Here is a 19,735-nt window from a genome sequence, read left to right as displayed (position 1 = left end):
AGGGTGTGCTGGGACTGGGAGAGATCCCTGCTCCGAAGCTTGGGGCTCATCTCTGTCTGCTGTGTGCTGGGAGCCCTGCCCTGGAGAGCTGCCAGTGGGGCTGGGGAGGAAGAGCAGAGGAGGGATGGTGGGGAGGAAGGGCAGAGGAGGGACAGTGGGGAGGAAGGGCAGAGGAGGGACAGTGGGGAGGACGGGCAGAGGAGGGACAGTGGGGAGGACGGGCAGAGGAGGGACAGTGGGGAGGAAGAGCAGAGGAGGGACAGTGGGGAGGAAGGGCAGAGGAGGGATGCTGGGGAGGAAGGGCAGAGGAGAGATGGTGGGAAGGAAGGGCAGAGGAGGGATGGTGGGGAGGAAGGGCAGTGAGGGGTGCTGGGGAGGAAGGGCAAAGGAGGGATGGTGGGGAGGAAGAGCAGTGAGGGATGGTGGGGAGGAAGGGTAGAGGAGGGACGGTGGGGAGGAAGGGCAGAGAAGGGATGCTGGGGAGGAAGGGCAGTGAGGGGTGCTGGGGAGGAAGGGCAGTGAGGGGTGCTGGGGAGGAAGGGCAGTGAGGGGTGCTGGGGAGGAAGGGCAGTGAGGGGTGCTGGGGAGGAAGGGCAGTGAGGGGTGCTGGGGAGGAAGGGCAGTGAGGGGTGCTGGGGAGGAAGGGCAGTGAGGGGTGCTGGGGAGGAAGGGCAGAGGAGGGATGCTGGGGAGGAAGGGCAGTGAGGGGTGCTGGGGAGGAAGGGCAGAGGAACCCCAGCACAACACGGTGCTGACGGGCACCGCAGCCTCCATCCCCGCAGGTGGGGCTGGGGTCTTGAGGGCGAGCCTGCTGCTGCCCAGGGAGGAGCACCCAGCCCCTGGCTTTACCTGCCTGCCAGGACAGGGCGCTGCTGCCCGCACCCCCGGGCACTGCAGACACGGGTCTCTTCAGCCGCCTCTGCACTGCTCGGTCCAAGCTCTGCTGCTGCGGAAGGAAAAGCCCGTGGGGCGAGTGGGCAGTGGGAGCCCGTCACCCGCAAGGTCCCCACGAGTGGCTCGGGGGGCAGGAGAAAGTTACCAGCTGCTGCAGCCGCTCCACGTTGGAATAAAGGTGCTTGGGGACCTCTGCTGGTGGGAGCTGCCCGAAGGGGTCGTCCATGTAGGTGTTGGGGGTCGTGGCTCGGCGCAGCAGCAGCCCGCTGCAAGCAGGGGGTGGGTGGGTGGGTGTGGGGGGGTCCCATCACTGCCTTTGGCTCCCCAGAGGAGCAGGAGAGCTGGGACCAGGGTCTCCTTACCCTGCAGCAGAGCAGCTGCTGGCATGGCCCAGCCTGGGGGTCTCAGCGCGGGGGTTGTCACCAGCCACCTCCCCTCCTCCCCTGGCCCGCAGGGTCTTCCACCCGGCTTCCCTCTCCTCATCTGAACGGGTCTGGCACGGGATAAGGCTCCAGGCTGTAGAAGGACCAACCCCCTCCCCAAAAAGGACACTGTGGTACCGGGGGGGGAGGAGTGGGGGGTGGTTCCTCACCTGCAACAGGGCGACCTCCCGGCCCCGCTGGGCGATGCGGATGCGGAGGTGCTGGGGGGAACCGGCAGCTCCTCCCCCCGGGGCCAACCTTTTGGAAAGCCTTCGGGAAACCCCCCGGGAAACCCCCCGGGATACCTGGCAGCCCCCCAGCCGCAGGGCACAGACGGGGCGCCGGGCACCCCCAGGCCCCGGGGCCATGCGCAGGGCTCCCTGCCGCACCGCGCACCAGAGCTGCCGCCAGCGCCCCCGCAGCGCCAGGAAGCCTGGGGGGGGAATGTCCCCTTCGTCACTGATGGCTTGGGAAAGGGGGAGGAAGGGTGGGGATGCCCCTCCTCAACCCCCCCCTTCAAGCCATCCCCACACACTGCACCTCCTTTAGGATCCTCTCCAGGCCGGGCAGTCTGTTGGGAGTAATCTTCATCTTCCTTCTTGGCAAGATGGGATCTGGCAGCCTGAGAGTGGAGAGAGGATCCCAGGTTGGTTTGGGTGGGAAGGGACCTGAAAGGTCATCCAGTCCCAACCCCCTGCATGGGCAGGGACACCTCCCACCAGCCCAGGCTGCTCCAAGCCCCATCCAACCTGCCCTTCAACACTGCCAGGGATGGGGCAGCCACAGCTTCCCTGGGCAACCTGGGCCAGGCTCTCACCACCTCACAGCACAGAATTCCCTCCTCATCTCCAACCTCCATCTCGCTCTTCCCATTTAAACCTCCCCAGAGGTTTGAAGCCCCCTGTACCCCGACCCCCCATCCCACAGGGAACGGGGATGTGCTCTGGGCTCTCCAGGCACCCTCTTTCCTGGGTTTCCTGGGGGAGGACAAGCAGCTCACCCTGCTGAGCCTCGAGGAGGGTGACACTGGGACTCCGATGGCTGCCAGCCCACCTGGGGCATCGCTGCTCACCTCTTCAATCACCTGCCAAGGGAGAAGGGGAGAGCTCAGCCCCCAGCACCCACTCCCCCATCTAAAGGAGCACCAGACACTCCTGGATGGGAGAGGAGCAGGGGACAGACGGGACTGCCCCCAGCCCCCTTGGCTGTGCCCCTGTTTCTCCCTGCCCACCCCTTCCCTCCTGCCCACGCAGAGCTCTGCCAGGCTGTAACACCTCCAAACCTTCCTCCAGTCCTCAGCCTGCTGCCGGCTCTGGAAGCCGATGACCAGCAGGTCTCCTGCTGTCCCTGTCACCTTCAGGACGTGGGGCATCTTCTTGCCCTGCTTGGCTTTGTAGGTGACGCGGCAGCCCCGCAGGTCCAGCTCCAGCACCGGCTGGGGGTCGGAGGCACATCTGAAACACTGCAGAGGAACAGGGGGAAGCAGAGGTCAGGGACCTGCTCCCACCATCCACCCATCTGTCTGTCTGTCTGTCCCTCCCTCCCCCCATCCCTCCATCTTTCCTTCCATTCCTCCATCCATCCCTCCACCTGTCTCTCCCTCCATCCATCCATTCCCCCAACTATCCTTCCCTCCCTTCTTCCCTCCCCTCTTCTCTACCCTCTTCTCTCCCCTCTTCCCTTCCCTTCCCTCCCATCTTCCCTTCCCTCTTCCCTTCCCTTCCCCCATCTCTCCCTCCCTCCCTCCCTCCCTTTCTTCCTCCATCCATCAATCCCTCCAAACATCCTGCATCCCTCCATCCCTCCCTCCATCCATCTGTCTGTCCAACCACCCACCTCTCCCTCCCTCCTGCACCCTCTCACCAGCAGCACATGTTCCCGGACGATGAAGAGCTGCTTGGCCCACTGTCCCAGCCAGCGTTTCCTCCAGAGGAACCCACAGAGCTGAGCCTCGGGGTGCCCGGGGGGGTCGGCATCAGAACCGGGGGCCGGCGGCCGCCTCAGGTAGTGGGCACGGTCAGTCACACCATCCTCATCCTCCTCATAGGACTCATAGTGGCTGCTGTCGCTGTCAGCACCTCCTGGGAGCCAGGAGGGGGTCAGGGTGCTGGGTGGGTGCTGGCGATGGGGTGCAGGGTGGGGGGGGGTCCTCACCTGAGCCAGGGCGTCTGCTGGGGCCAAGGGGTTCAGCATCTTCATAGGAGTCCTCGGGTGGTAGGGATGGTGAGACACCCAGCACCTTGCTCTGGGGAAAGAAGGGGTGCTCTGAAGGTGCTGCACCCCAGGGTGAACCTTGCAGGGTCCCCAGGGGATGGCAGGGGGGGCTCTGCCCACAGCTGGCAGCACAGGAACCTCCAGCCTGGCCAGACCTCCTGCAGGGTCACAGTGCAGGGATGGCCACCACGCCCCCCTCTCCCAGCATAATGCTGCTACCCCAGCCCCCCTGCACACCCACAGCCCCCCAGTCCCCCCCTGCCCACCCTTACCCCTCCTGGCAGGCTCAGGGGGCTGGCTGGGTGGCACTCACAGCCTCTCCCTCCTGTTGCATCCCCAGTCCTGGCTCCTGGGGGGAAAAAACAGGACTGGCAGCAGGGTGATGGGGGGTGAGGGGCTGGGCACCCCTGGCCACACAGCAGGATGGGGGGTGGGTCAGGAGAAGGGGGTGTGGGTCAGGAGAAGGGGGTGTGGGCCAGGAGAAGGGGGGTGGGCCAGGAGAAGGGGGGTGGGCCAGGATGTGGGGGGGTGGGTCAGGATGTGGGGGGGTGGGTCAGGATGTGGGGGGGTGGGGCCAGGCTGTGGGGCTCACCTGGGCTGGCCCGGCCTTGGGGGGTCCCGGGGGAGGGCGAGAGGCAGCGCATGATCATGTACTCTGCATCCTCTGCTGCAACGGAGGGAGCACCCGGTCACAGCCCCACTCCCAGCCCCCCCCTCCCCCCCAGGGGCTGCCCCCCACTGGGTCACCCCCCACCCGCAGCCCCACGCTCACACGAGGGGCTCTGCAGCCTGGAGAGGAGATCAGCCACCGACTTCTTCTTGGCCCGAGCTGTGGAGCTGAGACTTTCCCGGTCCAGGATCAGCAGGAAGGACCTCAGGTCCGACAGCAGCTTGTCCAGGTCTGCAGGGGGCAGGGATGTGCCATCACCCCCCAGCCAGAGGAGGGTGGGAGCAGGGCTGGCAGGGGCTCTTTGGTGACCAGCAGATGAGGGGGTTACGTGCCCAGAGCCACCGGCCGTGCCCCCAATCCCGGCACCTGCCCCAGCTCCACACAATCCGGCTATTGAGGGGCCCGGGGTTCTGGGGGAGGATGAGGAGGGGGGCTGGGGGACCCGCCGTGCTGAAGGCTCCTCTGTGTGTGCTCACAGAGCGGGTTTGTTCCCGGCTGGGTGAGGGGAACCCTGGCCGGGGGCAGCCCCACGTGCTGCTCTGCCCTGCTGCTGCAGAGGAGGAGGAGGAGGAGGCACAGGAGAGCAGCTGATGAAGGCACTGAAAACGCTGAGCACCCACTCGCTGCCTGCTCTGAGGGCAGAGTAGGGCTTGGGGTTCAGCTCCAGCCTGGAACCCCAACCCTGCCGTGCGGGAAGGAGGGATGGAGCGGGACAAGGAGCTGCTTTGTGCCTCCTCCTCATCCCGGCCGGGGAAGAAGGGAATCCCTGCACCCTGTGGTCCAGGCTGGGACAGCACGGCCTCTGCCCTCACCCCGGGCACCTCCAGCTGCCGCCACAGGGGCAGGCAGATGTTCCCTGACCCCCCACAAAGTCTCTGCCTTCCCCCCGACCCCTCCAGCTCCCTCCAGCTGTGCATCTGGAAGGGGTTTTCCATCGCTCTGCTCTGCTCCCTGCTCCCAGCTGGGATAAAAGCTTGCAGACCCCCTGTTGAAACCCACCACTGCTTCCTGGCACGGGGCCTGGCTGTGCCGGCCCCCCCTCCCCCCCCCCCATGCCAACCCCAACCTCCCCTCTCCCACCGTTTCCCAACTGGAAGAAAGACAATCCCAGCTAAGCCAAAACCAGCCGGGATGCTGCCCTGGTGACTCCCTGCAACGGCCCAGGTGACCCCAGCATCCCAAAATCCCACAGCCCAGCATCCCACATTGCTCCAGGCTGGCGGGGGTGTAAGGCACCCCAAAAAACAGCAACAGTCCCCCCCCCACCCCCCCGGGTGGGGTGAGGGGCAAGGAGAGGCAGAGGGAAGGAGCCCACCAGTCCCACGTGTGTTATGGGGGACATGGGAGAAGCCCCTGGCACTGGGAGAAGGTCTTGGCACGGGGACAGTCCCTGTCCCCCTCCCCAGCGTCCCCAGGCAGGGAGCACACACCCCTTCCCAGAGGGAAAAGAAACATCTGGCAGGGCAGGCAGGCTGAGCAATGCCGGAGCTGGGCCCAAACATCTGGATTTCCCTGGAAACCGGGGAAAGGAAAGGGGGGAAGCAGCTCCCTGGGGTGGGGGGCTGGCAGGAATGGGGGGTGGGGGCTGGGGCAGGGTCTGGCCAAAGGGACCTGCAGGCAGATATGAGCCTGGGGGGGGGGGGGGGCACATGCCACGACAGGCACAGGGACTGTCCCCCGTGCCCGTTGTGCCTGGCTCTTCCTCTCTCTCCCTTTCTCCTCCTCCGCCCATGCCGAATTCCTCAGCAATGACATCTCCATCTACTCGCCCCCCCCCCCTTCCCAAGCCCTGGCTCTGTCCCCACCCCCTGCTCTTCCCCCCCACCCCCCCTCCCCATTCTCCCTGTCCTCAGTAAGACCCAGAGATGCCCGGGGAGGGGGGAAGAGAAAGGGTGCAGGCAGGAGCTGCCCTCACCCACCAGATCCCACCAGCTGCGGGGGCCAAAGGAGATTAAAATCAACAGGAGATTAAAATCAGCTGCCTCGGCCTCCAGGGTGGAAGGAAAATGTACTATCCCCCCCCCCACCGTCCACCTCCAAACACAAACCCACCTCCTAGCAAAGCACCCTGCTCCCCCAGGACACTGCCCACCCCCCCCCTGGCATCCTCATCCTCGGGAGGAAGGTGAGGGATGCCCACGGGATGCCAAGGGAGCACACAAGAACCCTGGGTGATGCCAACACCTGGGAACTCCAGCCTGGCACCTCCAACACCTGCCTTTAGCTCTGTGGAACCAGGGGTGAGGGGTGCTGGGGCTCAGCCCTGCTCCCCCGTGGGGTGCAGAGGGGAGCAGCACCTGGAAAGGGGGGGAACCCCAGGACCCTCTCTCCCCAACCCCCCTCAGCACTCGGGGTGGCTCTTGCCCAGCTCAGGATGACTCAGAGGAGGCTGGATGTGGCCCCAAGCCTGGAGCTGCTGCTGGCCACAGTGTGACCCATCTCTATGGGGAGCCCCCACCAGCCATGGCTCCAGGGTGGAGGTGCCTCACTACACCACCAATCCCCCCCCCCCCGGCTCCTGCACCCCGAAATTGCCCCAGGAAGGCTGCTGGTAGAAGCCCTGGCACCCCACAGGCTGCCATGTGCAGCAGCCCCTCATCACAGCCCCCTGGTTTTGGGGGCACCCAGGCACCCCATCCCTACCCTGACACCCCCAGCCTCACCCCCAGCCTTGTCCCTTGCACCCCTTTACCTCTCCAGCACCTTTCCACCCGCCCAGACACCCCCTCTCCCCCTTTTACACCCTCTCCTCCTTCCCACACCCCCCCCTTTTTGCACCCTCAACCTTCCGGACCCTCACTCCCGCCTCCTCACCCCCCGGGGGCACCCCTGCTGCACCCCACGCACCCCCTCGACTCTCTCCTTCACCCCCTTGCAGCTTTGCACCCCTTTTCACGCCCCCCCACCCCCCTCCTTTCCCCATACCTCTCTGCCGGGCCATGATGCGGGGTCGCTCACATCTCGGCGGAGCCGGTAACTGGGACCGGGGCCGGTAACTGGGACTGGAACCAGTACCGGACTCCAGGGTAGCCCAGTCCCGGCTCGGTTAGACACGCACACGCCCTGCGGGTCCCCAACACAACCCGGTCGGGGCGGGGAAGGGGTTGCGGGGAGGCGGGGAAGGGCTCCGCATCCTTCTGGAAGCACCATCGCCATCTGCAGGGACCCGGGAACTGGGTGGGGGGAGTGGGTGGGTGGGTGGGTGGGGAAAACAAACCAGTGGAGAGACCCGGGGCTGGATAAAGCCATTTCACCTTTAATTGTAAGCAAAAAAATCACTCTTCACGCGGATTTCTCCGACACCAGCAAATAAAATAAACTTCTAACAAAAAAAAAAAAACAACCAGAGAGAGTGAATCGCTGTCGTCCAGTCAGAAACCAACCCGGATTTATATATATATTTATAGATATGTCGTTTTGTAGCAGTGAAAAGTCAAGTATGGGTCGGTGATTTCCCGATAAATTACATTCTTTACATCCCAACAAGGTCTAGCGGCTGGAAAGTGGCTGGAAACAGAAACTGGGGAGCGTGGGGGAGTCGGGGGGTGGGTGGGTGGGTGGAGGGGGGGGGGAGGTGAGAGGGCAGGGGAGGGTCCTGCCCAAAAAACTGTGCCCCAAGAAGGTTGTGAGAAGGGAAGGAAGGTGCTGCCTGGTGCCGAGCCCTGCCTGCACGGCTGCGGGGGGGGGGGACACATGGATACAGCCATGCCCAGACCCCCAGGACCACCCAGACCCCCCGTGGCCACCCGAGACCCCACTGAGCCATGTCCTGCTGCTTTCTTGCCTGGCTGCATCACCCTGGTTCATCACCCCAAACCTTCAATCCCCCCCCCAAACACACAAGTCCAGTAGTTAGAATTGCAGTGAGAGCTGCCCCAAGGGGTCCCAGTGGGACCCTCACTCTGCCACCCCCCCCTGCCCCATCCCGAGGTGCTCCATGGCACCAGCATCCCAGCCCTGCAGGATTTGGCAGTGTACGGGTCCGTGCTGCAGAGGCTGGCACAGGAGGGACCTGGGTTTTGGGGAGGGGGGAGTGTTAAAAGGGCAGTTGGATGGGGGGGGGGGACACAAGGTGGGATGCTGGCCTGGCTTTGCTGGGAGCACCTCGGTCTGGCAGTGAGTGGGTCCCCAGACTCCTCCCAAATCTTAGGGTGAAGGCGTGGGGGGGCAGAGGAGCACCCCGAGGGGAGACAGAGGAGCACCCTGAGGGGGGCAGAGGGGCACTGACCCCCCAGGGAAGAGGGAAGCCCCCCGCTCTGCCTGCACACTGGAGCCTGCACACTCCCAGCCCAAAGCAGAGCCAGGCACTGCCCCTGCTGTCGTGCCCTGGGGGCAGAGGGGGGCACAACACACAGAGACAACCCCCCCCCAGCCCCTCACCTCCCCTCCAGGCTGAACCGTGCCTGCCCCCAGCCCCATTATCCCCCCCATGAGCCAGGCAGCAGAGCCAGCTTCGAGCCCCCCTAGCCCTTTTCCCCCAGGAGGAGCGAGGCGGGGGGGAGGGGGGCAGAACTGGGAGGGCTGGGGGTGAGGGGAGAGAGAGGAGGGGGGGCGGGGGGTCCCTAATAAAACCGGCTGAGAGCCCTAAAGCAGTTGGAGGGGGTGGCAGGGGCTGAGCTGGGGGCTCAGAAGAGGAAGGCTTTCTTCTTCAGCTCGTTGCGCTTCCAGAGGGCCAGCTTGCTGAACTCCTCGGGGGGCATCTCGAAGACCCTCAGGAAATCCTCAGGGGAAAGGTGCCGCTGATGGGGGGGGGGAGAGGAAAGGTGAGGGGGTGTTGGGTCTGCCCTCTCCGTGCCCCCCCCCTCCCTCCCCCCCAAGACCCTGGATCAGCCCTTACCTCCAGCCGGGTCCTGTCCACACCAGGAGGCAGCTTGACACGGCCTCGGTTTGTCACCATCAGCATTTCGTAGGGGTAGATCTGCAAGGTGGGGGCAATGGGACTGTAAGATCCTCTCTACAGCCCCCCCAAACCCTACGCAAGCTCCCCCCCCCCAAGCCCTGCTCACCTTTTGCTCCAGCATGCTGGGCAGGGAATTGCCTCTATCCATGCGCCCGCGCTGGCCGTTCTGGGGGGGGGGGGAAGGGGGGAGAGCAAAGCCTGGTGTTAACCGTGACCCCCACCTCCCCACAGAGCTGCCCTCTCCCACCCTGAGGCCAAGGTGATGGGCTTCAGCCCAGGGACCAGCACACCCACCCTCCCCACCTCCCATTCTCCCCTCTGGACCCCATCCCAGAGGTGGCCACATTGTCTGTCCCCCCCTCTGTGCCCCCCCAGGTGTACATCACCCTTCCTCTGGGTCTCCACTCCAGCAGCCAGGTGAGTGCTTACCTGCAGGGCTGGAAAACAGAGAGGAGCAGGGCTCAGCCCCGAGGGTCGGGGGGACCCCCCCAGGACATCCTCATATCCCCCGGGACACCCTCCCATCTCCTGGGACACCCCCACATCCCTTAGGACACCCCCCACATCCCCCATCCCGTGGGTTGATGCTCACCCGGACTGCCCTTCTCACTGCCTGCTGAGTTGAACTCTGCTGACTGCAGCTGCGAGGGGACAGGAGACAACGTCAGAGCAGTGCCACCCCCAGACCCCATCCCAGGCCCCACAGCATGGGGGGGGCGGGGGGGGCAGCTCCTGCCCACCCACTCACCCTGGTGAGGGTGCTCCTGCCAGAGGTGGGCAGCGAGGAGCTCTTGTAGCTGCTCATGTGCAGAGCTGCAGGAGAGGGAGAGGGTGGTCAGAGGTGGGTGCAGGCAGGGCTGTGGGAGCTGGCAGGGGTGCAGGCAGCCAGAGCTGCTGGGTGGGCAAGGGAAGAGATGGGCTACAGGAAGGAGGTGAGACACACATCCCACGTACACGTGTGGAAAGGTGTCCGGTCTGGCAGCGAGCGGGTTTTTCTCCGGATCGGGAGAGATTTCTCCATCTCCTCCTTCAGGATCAGCTTCCCCAGGTTGGAGGTGACCTGGTGGTGAAGAGTCAAGGGTGGGGGGTCAGTGTCAGCTCGTCCCCAGCCCCTCGCAGGGTGCCCAGCCACCCTCTCTGCCCCCCACCTTGCTCAGCTCCTGCCTCTGGAGCTCCCGCAGGTTCTTCATCTCCTCTGTCAGGTCCTCCTCTTCCTCTTCCCCTCTCTTGGAGGCCATCCGCCTCCTCCACTCTGTCTCTGGGGGGGAAGAGGGGAAGCTTTACTCATCCCCAGCACCCCCACAGGGGGCAGAACCCCTCCCCCCGGTGCAGCCCACTCCCCACCTACCCACGACAGCCAGGGAAGGGGGGCACGGCCAGTAGTCAGTCTCGATCTTGGCGGGCTGGTTTGGGTCTGGGGGCTGCGCCGCTGGGAACTTGGAGGATTCAATGATCAAGTCCTCTATGAGATGCTTCCCGTGGTGGGCGCTGGGGTGGTGGTCTGTGGGAGACGGGGCGGGGGGGTGAGGCAGCGCCCTGGGGTGCCCCATCCCACGGGACAGACACCCCCACTCACCTTTCTGCCTGTAGATGGGAGGCTTCTTGTAGATGTTGAGCTCTGTTGTGTCCGTCTCTGCAAGGGCAAAAAAAAAAGGGGTTGGGGGCTGGCAATAAGGAGCTCACCATTCTGGAAAGGTGCTTGATGGGACCCCTTGCTCAGACGCCCCAAGTGGGGCTCAGGGTCAGGCAAAGGGAGGGTTTGGGGGGAACATACCTGGTCGGTGGAAGTGCTGCACGCTGCTGCGGGTTGAGCTGCTGGCCGGGCGGGAGCTGGGCTGGGGGGCACTGCCGGGGGTCCGGCTCTCCAGCCACTCCCGGATGGCCTGTGGGGCAAGGCAGAGGGGGGTGGGGGCTGGTGAGACCCCAGTAGTTTGACATCACCCCCCTCTTCTCCTCCTCAGAGCCCCTCAACTGCATCTTGGAGCAAACAGTGTCAGTACTCACCTCCGGAGACGGAGGAGGAGAGATGGATTTGGGAGACAGGGAGCGCTGCAAGAGGCAAGAAGCATTTTATTCCAGCAGCCCCACATCTGGCACCTCCCCCCCCCCAAAAAAAAAAAGCACTCAGGGGATGTGGGGTGCCCCTGAGGCACCCTCACCTCTCGGCTCCGGGGCAGGTCCACGTGCTCCATGAGGGAATAGGTGAAATGGGGTTCATAGATCATCAAGTCGGGGCGCTCGATGTCCAGGATCGCTTTGTCCTTGGGAATGGCAGCCAGGTCCTTGTAGCCCAGAACCTCGTTGTCCATTTTAGCCTGGAAGGAAGGGAAAAACCCCTTTGGTTTCTTTTTTTTGGGGTGTAGAAAGGGAATATTGGGGAACGGGGAAGGTCTCTTTGGGGCTGGCATCCTCTGGGGTGATGTGAGTGACCTCTTACCACGATGCTGGAGGGCGATCCGGGGACGCTGGACCCGCGGGAGGAACAGACGCTCCCAGGGGAGGTCAGTGGTTGCTGGGGAGAAAAGGGAAAATTTTGGCAAACCCCGTCCTCAGCACAACCCGGGAAGGGGCTCAGGGTCAAGGTCAGGACCCTGGGGCATGGCAGGAGGGGGGCCCGGGGACACCCCTGTGCCCCACGGACCTCAGTGCAGCGGGACAAAAACCCCCTCGGGGATGGGGAATTTCTGGATGGGCGCTGGGGGTCTCCTTTTGGTTCCAGCGTTGTGGTTCAGGGTAAGGGACAACCCGGGAGGTGACAGTGGTTTGGCCGGGACACGTTGCCACTAGATGGTGCTGCCAGGCTGGGCTGGGAGGAGGAGGAGGAGGAAGGCAAAGCCCTACTAGAAGCATCCCAGGGTGACCCTGCCGGTGCCCTTGGCCACCAGCCCCTGCCCTTGGCCACCAGGCTCTGCATGCTGGTGGCCCCCGTTGCCTGCATGCCCCTAACACCCCGCCCACCCCAACAACCCCCTAGCACCCTGCCCATGTCCCCCCCTTACCTTCTGCAATCTTTCCATTCAGCTGTGGGCTGGAGAGGTTGTGTCAGTCACAGGGTCCTGCAATGGGGACAGCAGGAGATTTTGGGCAACACTCGGGTAGGGCAGGGAGCACCCCGAGGGTGATCCCGGAGGACAGCAGGGTTGGGCAGAGCCCACCACCCTCCTGCTGGGGGGCTGAGCCCAGAAGACACCCCCCACACACACACACACCAGGCCCTAACATGACACGAGGCCAGCACAGCCCCACTGCCACATTTTCAGGTGCTGTCAACAGGCTTTGCCAAGGGATACCACCATCCCCAGGGTGACCAAACAGCTCCAGGTTTCCCCCTCTGGGGGCAGGGGTTTAGGTGCTGGAGTACCCCAACCCCCCGACTCACCTCTGCCTCTGTGGCTCCACATCCCTCTGGGCTCTATTTCCAGGCTGGGGCTCAGATGCTGCCTCTGCAACGGAGACCAGAGGGGTGACAGAGGCTTGCAGGGTGACAAGGGTGCAAAGCTGTCCCTGCACACCCCCCTGCTGACGAGCACTGGCAAGCGGAGCAGAGGTAATGAAGCCCTTTTGTCCTCTGGCAGCCAGTGGCCTCGAGAAGGCTCCAGCAGCAGGCAGGACTGGGCTTGCTGTGCTCAGCCCCCTGCCCCGCAGCCCCACGGGGGGCCTGAGCCCTCCCTGCTCTGGAAAACCCACAATGCCACAGACAAAGCGGGAGAAAATTCCCCATTCTCCTCTCAACTTCTCCTTTCAGTGGGGAGGGCACCGGGAAAGCCCTGGTGCAACCCGAGAGACACAACAGGGAACAGCAGCGCCCAGCCCACCCAACCCCCGACAACACCCCAGCCCGCCCCCCCCCCGGCTTGGGCATGGGGTTGGGGAGGTGCCACCACCTCTGGGGGACCCTCAGCCTTGCTGCCAGCCTGCCCTGGGGACCTCAGCCTGGCACCATTCCCGCGGGATGAAGAGATGGAGCTGCCCCAAGCTCAAGGGGCTCGCTCCTCCGAGGGCGGAGCCGGGAGGAGGAGGTCGCCGAGACGCGAATAATAACCCCTCGTTTTGTCACCGGGACCCACTTGACGCCCACCCCGAGCCTCCCAGGGGGCTGCAGGACGTGGTGCTGGTAGGTTGGGCATCCTGGGAGCACGGCAACAAGGCGGTATTGTCCGGGCAGGGTGGCAACCAGCCACTTGGCACCCGTGAGCTCACACTTTCCGTCGGCACCGCCAGGGCAGCCCCTGGGTCTCACCCTCCAGCTCTGGGGACACCGGGGGCGGGAGGGGACACACACACACACACTCACACGACAACAAGGACGACACAGGGGTGGTGGCAGGGAGCAGATGGATGAGCTGGCAAATGGCAGGAGGCAGAGGGAGCAGAGGGGGCGGTGCGGGGAGGGGTGGGATGCGGCTGCCGGAGGGAAGGAAAACAAGCCCGAGGTGCCGCGACCAGAGCCGGAGGGATGGAGAGGGGTGCTGGGGGTGCACAGCCAGCTCGGGGACGGGCCCCCCTACCCCCCCACCCCCTGCCGAGGGACGCGGGGACATCTTATCTGGCTCAGGCACGAAGCCACCGCCCCGATGGCAGCTTCTCTCCCCATGGCAACCTCCAATCTCTCCGGCAGGTCCCCCGCACGCTCCCTTGCTCCATGAGATAAGACCGGCCCGGCACGTGTTTGGGATTTGCCTGACGGGGAGGGCGAGGAGGGACGGGGTGTGTGTGTGTGTGGGGGGGTGTTAACACCGTGTGTCCGTCCCCCCCCGATCCCCGGAGCGATGCCGCGGGTACCCACGGGGCAGGGAGAGCAAGATGCTGGGGCAGAGATGCACGGCATGAGTGATGGAGGAAGGGATGGACAGACAGACAGACAGACAGGGCAGGTGCTCGCAAGGCTGCAGGGGTGTTGCCTCCCCCAGCACCCCAACCCCCCCAGCAACACGGACAGCGGCGGGGGGGCTCGGGGAAGGCTGCTGCTGCAGCGGGAAGAGGCCAGTTCCCTCCTCCCCGCCCCGAGGAAATCCGGATTTGACTTTTCGCAGCCGCCAAAGCCATCAGCGCCCGGGCCAGGGGCCAGGCTGCACGGACCCCCTGTACTCCCGGGGCAGGGACTCCCAGCCTTCCTCCCCTCCTCTTCCTCCTCCCTGCTTGCCTTTCCCTCACCGTAGTGCCCGGTCGCTCCCGCAGCGGCCCCGGCTCCCCGCCAGCTGCGGAGGTGGGGGGGACGACGACAATGTGGGGTCACAAGTTCCCCGAACAGACGGTTCCCGCCAGCCCTGGGAACGGCATCCGGCACTTCCCAGCCCCGGCCACCTCCTCCTCCTCCTCCTCCCACCGCCAACCCCACACAAACACAGTACGGGAGAGGCTCCGAGCATCCTCACCGGGGGAAACCGAGGCACCGACCCACCCCAGGGCCCCACCGGCAACTCGATCGCGGCGGGGACGAGCACGTGGGGCCTCGACCCGCGTCTCACCGGTGTCCGGTTCCTCCTTTGTCCTGTTTTTCATCCTTTCCCTCCCTTCTGGAGCGCGGCTGGGCAGGGGAGAGCAGCCCATGGGCTATTGACAGCTCATCTCTTCCATGTCACTGCACCCTGCCCTGCCGAGGGACACCTTGGTGGCATTAAAAGCCACCAGCTGCCAGTGCCTGGACCCTGGGATTTTTCCATCCCTGGGGCAGAGGATGTACCTTGCTCCATGCCTCAGTTTCCCTGGCTCTGGGGCGGGGGGGGAGAGGACAGCAGCAACCAGGAGCAGCTGGAGTTAAAGGAGGCATTTCCACCTCCTCTGGCTGCTCCATTCCTCCCATCCCAGGGATCTGGGCCAACCCAGTTGCTTTCTAGTCCTTCCAGGAGGCTCTGAGCTCCCGGACAAGTTTGGAGTTGGGATGGGTGGTGCTCATTCCTGGATGGGGGATGAGGGAGGGGGGGGGGGGCATCCCTGGCCCCCCTGCCCCGATGGCCACGCTGCAGCCCAGCTTCAGGCAGCAACTCACGTGGCACGTAATCTGGGATTAAAATGGGATTAGCCTGCTCATCCCGCACGCAGAGGGGCCGGGAGGGACCTGCTGGGGGGGGGTGTGTGTGGAGGCCACAGCCCCTCGGGGCTCCCACTGTGGGTCTGGTGATGCCCCCGGTCCCTGAGAACCCCCCAACTCTGGGGCACTGCCCCAGGGGATGTCTCAGAGCACTTTGGGGTGGCAGGTCCCTGGGCACCCTGATGCCATTCTTGGGGTCACCACAGCAAGGCACCCTCTTGGTAAGAACGCCGGGCAGTGGGATGTGGCTGGGGGCTTCCTGGGACCAAGGTGGCAGCTGGTGGCCCAGGTCTTCCCAGGAGAGGCTGGGCTTAGCCCTACCTGACCACCAGCCCCACACACCCACAGCCAGGAACTGAACCCCCCCATCCCAGGAAGTGGCTACATCCATGGCCAAGAAATGGGGGGGGGGGGGGCAAGCTTTGCACCCCATTTTCAACCCCCAGGGTAACCCCCAGATGCTCTGGGGGGAGTCTGGCCTCTCTGTGCCTGGATGGGGCCAGGAGGAGCAGGTTGGGGTCCAAAATCCCATACCCATGGCAGGACCCCCCCGCCCCCACCAGGTCCCCAGGGGAGCATCAAACCTCATCCCAACCTGTGCCCGAGGAAGAGTGGGATGGAGGGGGAGGAGAGGGGTGTGGGGCTGTCGTGTCCCAACCCCCAGCCCGCAGCAACATCACTGAGAACCCACCCACTCACTCCACAAGTGGGGCTGGGAATGGCTGGGATGCTCTGGCACAGGGTCCGGGGTGACAATGTCCCCATGGAAGGAAGGGGGATGTCCCTGCTCTGCCGGCAGCAGCCGAACCCCCTGCGGGGGGGGGGGGGGGTGTCCCGGGGGGTGGGATGCGGGGTGCTAGGAGCAGAGGGGACGTGGATGGGAAGATGGGAGTCCCGTGGAGGGGTAAACCCCCCCCCCCGGGTGATGGAGCCTGTGTCCCCGCCTCGGGTCCCCGCCCTTCCTGTCCCTGCCGCCCCCTTTTCCCCTCCCCGCAGGTGGGTTCGCAGCGCCGGGCGTGGGGAAGGGGCGCGGGAAAAGTCGGGGGAGCAGATATGGGACCCCCCACCGCACAGACACACACCCCCTAACCCCAGCCCCCTGGGCATGGGGGCTACGCAGAGCCAGGGGAGGGGGGGATGCACGGAAAGCAAAGGCTGCCCGATCCCGATCGCAATGAACCGACCCCCACAGACACCCTCCCCCACCATGTGCCCCCCACTTAGGGGCCACCTCCCTCCTCCTCTCCGCCCCCCCAGCCCCTCGCAGGGCACGGCCACTCACCTAAGGACGGGGAGACGCCTCATACCTCCAGCAGCGGGGAGCTGGGGAGGGGACACACACCCACAGAGTCCCCCCTTGTCCTCCTGTCCCCTTTTGGCCACCGAATTCCCCCGTGGGTTGCCGGGCCAGCTGCCCTGGCTGCGACCAAACCCACCGGCGAGTTGCGACGCGCATCCGAGGGGCGGGCGAGCCCTTATCTCCCAACCCCAGCACCCCCGGCAGCACCGATAAGGGGTGTCGGGTGCCCCGGGGGGGTGGCCCGGGAGGGTGGGTGGGTAGGTGGGTGGGTGGATTGTGTGGGGTGCCGCTCGCCTCTCCCCACCTCTGCTGCTGGCTCAGTCCCTTCCCGAACAAGAGGAGAATTAGGAGGCATCATGACGAAGCACTATTCCCTCCCCGCCGCTTTCCCGGCACAAAGAGGGAGGAAAAACCAGAAATCAACCCCGCCGCCAGGCTCGGCTGATAGAAAAGAGATCGGAAGGTTTCGGGGGTCTCCCAGGGCTCCCCCTTGTCCTCCAGCCCACGCTGCAACCGCAGCACGGGGACTGCGTCCCCTGCTCCCACCCCCCTCCCCCTGCTCCAGCCCCAAGCAGGGGGGCTGAGCCCCTCCACGGTGCGTGGGGTGGGCTGCAGCACGGTGGGTGGGGGGAGAGGATAGCTCCCTCCCCCCCCCTCCGGCCTGAACCCCCCAGGCTGGGTTTTGGGGGGGCGGGTGTGTGTGTGTGTTTGCTCCCAGAGCGGCACCCACCCTCGGGAGGGGAAACGCAGCAGGAATTTCCACCCGCGGGGCCAAGAGAGCCCAGCCAGGGCCTGGGAGGTGCTGAGCAGCTGCTAAAAATCAAGCCCTGATCTCTCCAGACCCTGCCCTGTCCCTGGGGGGCTGCCAGGGAAAGCCCCCGCTGCCCCCACAGCCTCCCAAACCACGACCCCCCCCCCACCCCCCTCCCAGATCCCGGGATCCGGGGTCCAAGCCCCTTGTCCTCGGGCAGAGCCCCTAGGGAAGGGCAGGGACGCTGCGACCCCCCCTTATCCCCCCCCCCCTCCACCGGGGGGGGCACCTGGGCCTGACTGAGGGTGCCAAGGACCCCCCCTCCCCGGGGGTGTCGGGGCTGCGTTGGTGCCGCAGAGCAGGGAAGCAGAGTCTATTCCCGGCTGTGTGTGTGGGAGAGGAGCTGCCTGGTGACAGCAGCTGGGTCCCCTCCCCGGCGCTGCTCTCCCTGCTCTTTGCTGCCTCAGTTTCCCTCCTGGCTCCAGCGAGGGCCTCCGGACCCTCTGGATGCACATCTGGGGAGAGGCACGCTCAGGGATGCACTTTTTTTTTTTTTGAGGGGGGGTGGATTGCACATCTGGGTGGGATGCGCCCCCCGAGGGATGCACATCTGGGGGGGGGAGGAGGAGGAATTCATGTCCAGGGATGCACATCCAGGTGGGATGCACCCCCAGGGGGGGGGGGATGCATGCACAGGAGGCACATCCGGGGGGGGATGGATGCATATCTGGGGGGGGGGGATATGCACATCTGGGGGGAGGGATGCACATCTGGGGGGAGGGATGCACACCCATGCCCCCTCGGTGCCAGGGCCAGCCTGCCTCATCGGACCAAGAGCATCCTGTCCCCGAGATGTCACCCTCCCCCCCCCCGCGCTGAAGGGGCTTCTCCAGCTCCCCCTACTCTCCCCCCCCCCCCCCCCCCCCCCCACCTCCAACTCCCCCTAGGGCAGTGCCCATGAATAATGGAGGCTGCGGCTGCCCCCCCCGCTACCCCCCCCCCCAGCTCTAACCCAGTTTCTCAAGCATGAAGACAAACTGCAGCGACCGTCACCACCTGCACCCGGGGCCACTCGTGGGGTGGGGGGGGGGGCCTTGAACCAGCCGTGACACCCGCTGAGGGCTCAACCCCCCCCTCCCCGCCTCGCCACCGAACCCAGCACCCGGAGGAAGGGAGGGAGGAGTTTGGAGAACGCCAGGATCCCGCACCAGCCACGCACCCGGATCCCGCACCTTCTCCTGCCACCCACCAACAAAAAAAAACAGCCAGACCCAGAGATGCTCACCCCAACCACCCCCCTACCCCCAAGGGGCACCCGCCATCCCGGCTATGCCCCCCCCCCCCCCAAAACCAGCACAGGGAGAGCCTCCAGCCTTCTTCCTGGGGTGGCTGGGGGGATGTCGGGGGGCACAGGGATGGGGGGGAGCAGGGTCCTACCTTCAGGGGAGCCCATGGCCCGCCGCCTGGCCGCCGGGAGCCCTGCCCGCGCCCAGCATCCCCTCCCCTGCCGCACCGCACGTTGCTACAGCGACCGCCTCCCGCCGCAACCGGCTGGAGCCGAGCGGTGGAGGATGTGCAGGAACATTCCTGGGCCTCACCGAGCTGCAGGAGACGTGGAGGAGCATCCCTGGAGCTCACCGAGCTGGAGAAGATGGGCAGGGACGTCCTGCAGGCTCGCCGAGCATCCTCTGGGCTCGGTGAAGGATGGAGGATGAGCAGCAGCTTCCTTCAGCCTCACTGAGGGATGGAGGATGAGCAGGAGCTTCCTTCAGCCTCACTGGGTGATGGAGGATGAGCAGGAGCTTCCTTCAGCCTCACTGAGGGAGGGAGGATGAGCAGGAGCTTCCTTCAGCCTCACTGGGTGATGGAGGATGAGCAGGAGCTTCCTTCAGCCTCACTGAGGGATGGAGGATGAGCAGCAGCTTCCTTCAGCCTCACTGAGGGATGGAGGATGAGCAGCAGCTTCCTTCAGCCTCACTGAGGGATGGAGGATGAGCAGGAGCTTCCTTCAGCCTCACTGAGGGATGGAGGATGAGCAGGAGCTTCCTTCAGCCTCACTGGGTGATGGAGGATGAGCAGCTGCTTCCTTCAGCCTCACTGAGGGATGGAGGATGAGCAGCAGCTTCCTTCAGCCTCACTGGGTGATGGAGGATGAGCAGGAGCTTCCTTCAGCCTCACTGAGGGAGGGAGGATGAGCAGCAGCTTCCTTCAGCCTCACTGAGGGATGGAGGATGAGCAGGAGCTTCCTTCAGCCTCACTGAGGGAGGATGAGCAGCAGCTTCCTTCAGCCTCACTGAGGGAGGGAGGATGAGCAGCAGCTTCCTTCAGCCTCACTGGGTGATGGAGGATGAGCAGCAGCTTCCTTCAGCCTCACTGAGGGATGGAGGATGAGCAGGAGCTTCCTTCAGCCTCACTGAGGGAGGGAGGATGAGCAGGAGCTTCCTTCAGCCTCACTGGGTGATGGAGGATGAGCAGCAGCTTCCTTCAGCCTCACTGAGGGATGGAGGATGAGCAGCAGCTTCCTTCAGCTCACCTGAGGGAGGGAGGATGAGC

The 19,735-nt window shown here is 65.1% G+C and overlaps 1 protein-coding gene across 1 annotated transcript; it reads right to left on the bottom strand.

The window, feature by feature from the left end:
- Nucleotides 1-7,436: 7,436 nt before the first annotated feature.
- Nucleotides 7,437-16,594, bottom strand: DMTN (dematin actin binding protein). Its single transcript, XM_051640945.1, has 17 exons — nt 16,414-16,594; nt 12,480-12,543; nt 12,100-12,156; nt 11,538-11,612; nt 11,260-11,415; nt 11,105-11,149; nt 10,875-10,983; nt 10,677-10,733; nt 10,449-10,601; nt 10,249-10,358; nt 10,055-10,160; nt 9,849-9,913; nt 9,693-9,741; nt 9,530-9,537; nt 9,207-9,266; nt 9,038-9,118; nt 7,437-8,939 (listed from the first exon to the last, which is right to left on the bottom strand). Exons 3-17 carry the CDS (start codon nt 12,115-12,117, stop codon nt 8,826-8,828), a joined length of 1,206 nt encoding a protein of 401 aa, XP_051496905.1. The 5' UTR covers nt 12,118-12,156; nt 12,480-12,543; nt 16,414-16,594; the 3' UTR covers nt 7,437-8,825.
- Between the last annotated feature and the right edge of the window lie 3,141 nt (nt 16,595-19,735).

The sequence above is a fragment of the Apus apus genome, chromosome 26 (assembly GCF_020740795.1).
Source record: "Apus apus isolate bApuApu2 chromosome 26, bApuApu2.pri.cur, whole genome shotgun sequence".
NCBI lineage: Eukaryota > Metazoa > Chordata > Aves > Apodiformes > Apodidae > Apus > Apus apus.
The sequence above is the reverse complement of the archived record's forward strand: the minus strand, read 5'-3'. Positions and strand labels throughout refer to the sequence as shown.

What these genes read in the sequence shown, in the direction of transcription:
- DMTN (XM_051640945.1), bottom strand. An exon ending in CCGGACACCTTTCCACACGT is followed by an intron (nt 9,914 to 10,054) that starts GTACGTGGGATG and finishes CCTCTCCTGCAG; the next exon opens with CTCTGCACATGAGCAGCTAC. An exon ending in CCAGCATGCTGGAGCAAAAG is followed by an intron (nt 9,119 to 9,206) that starts GTGAGCAGGGCT and finishes CCCACCTTGCAG; the next exon opens with ATCTACCCCTACGAAATGCT.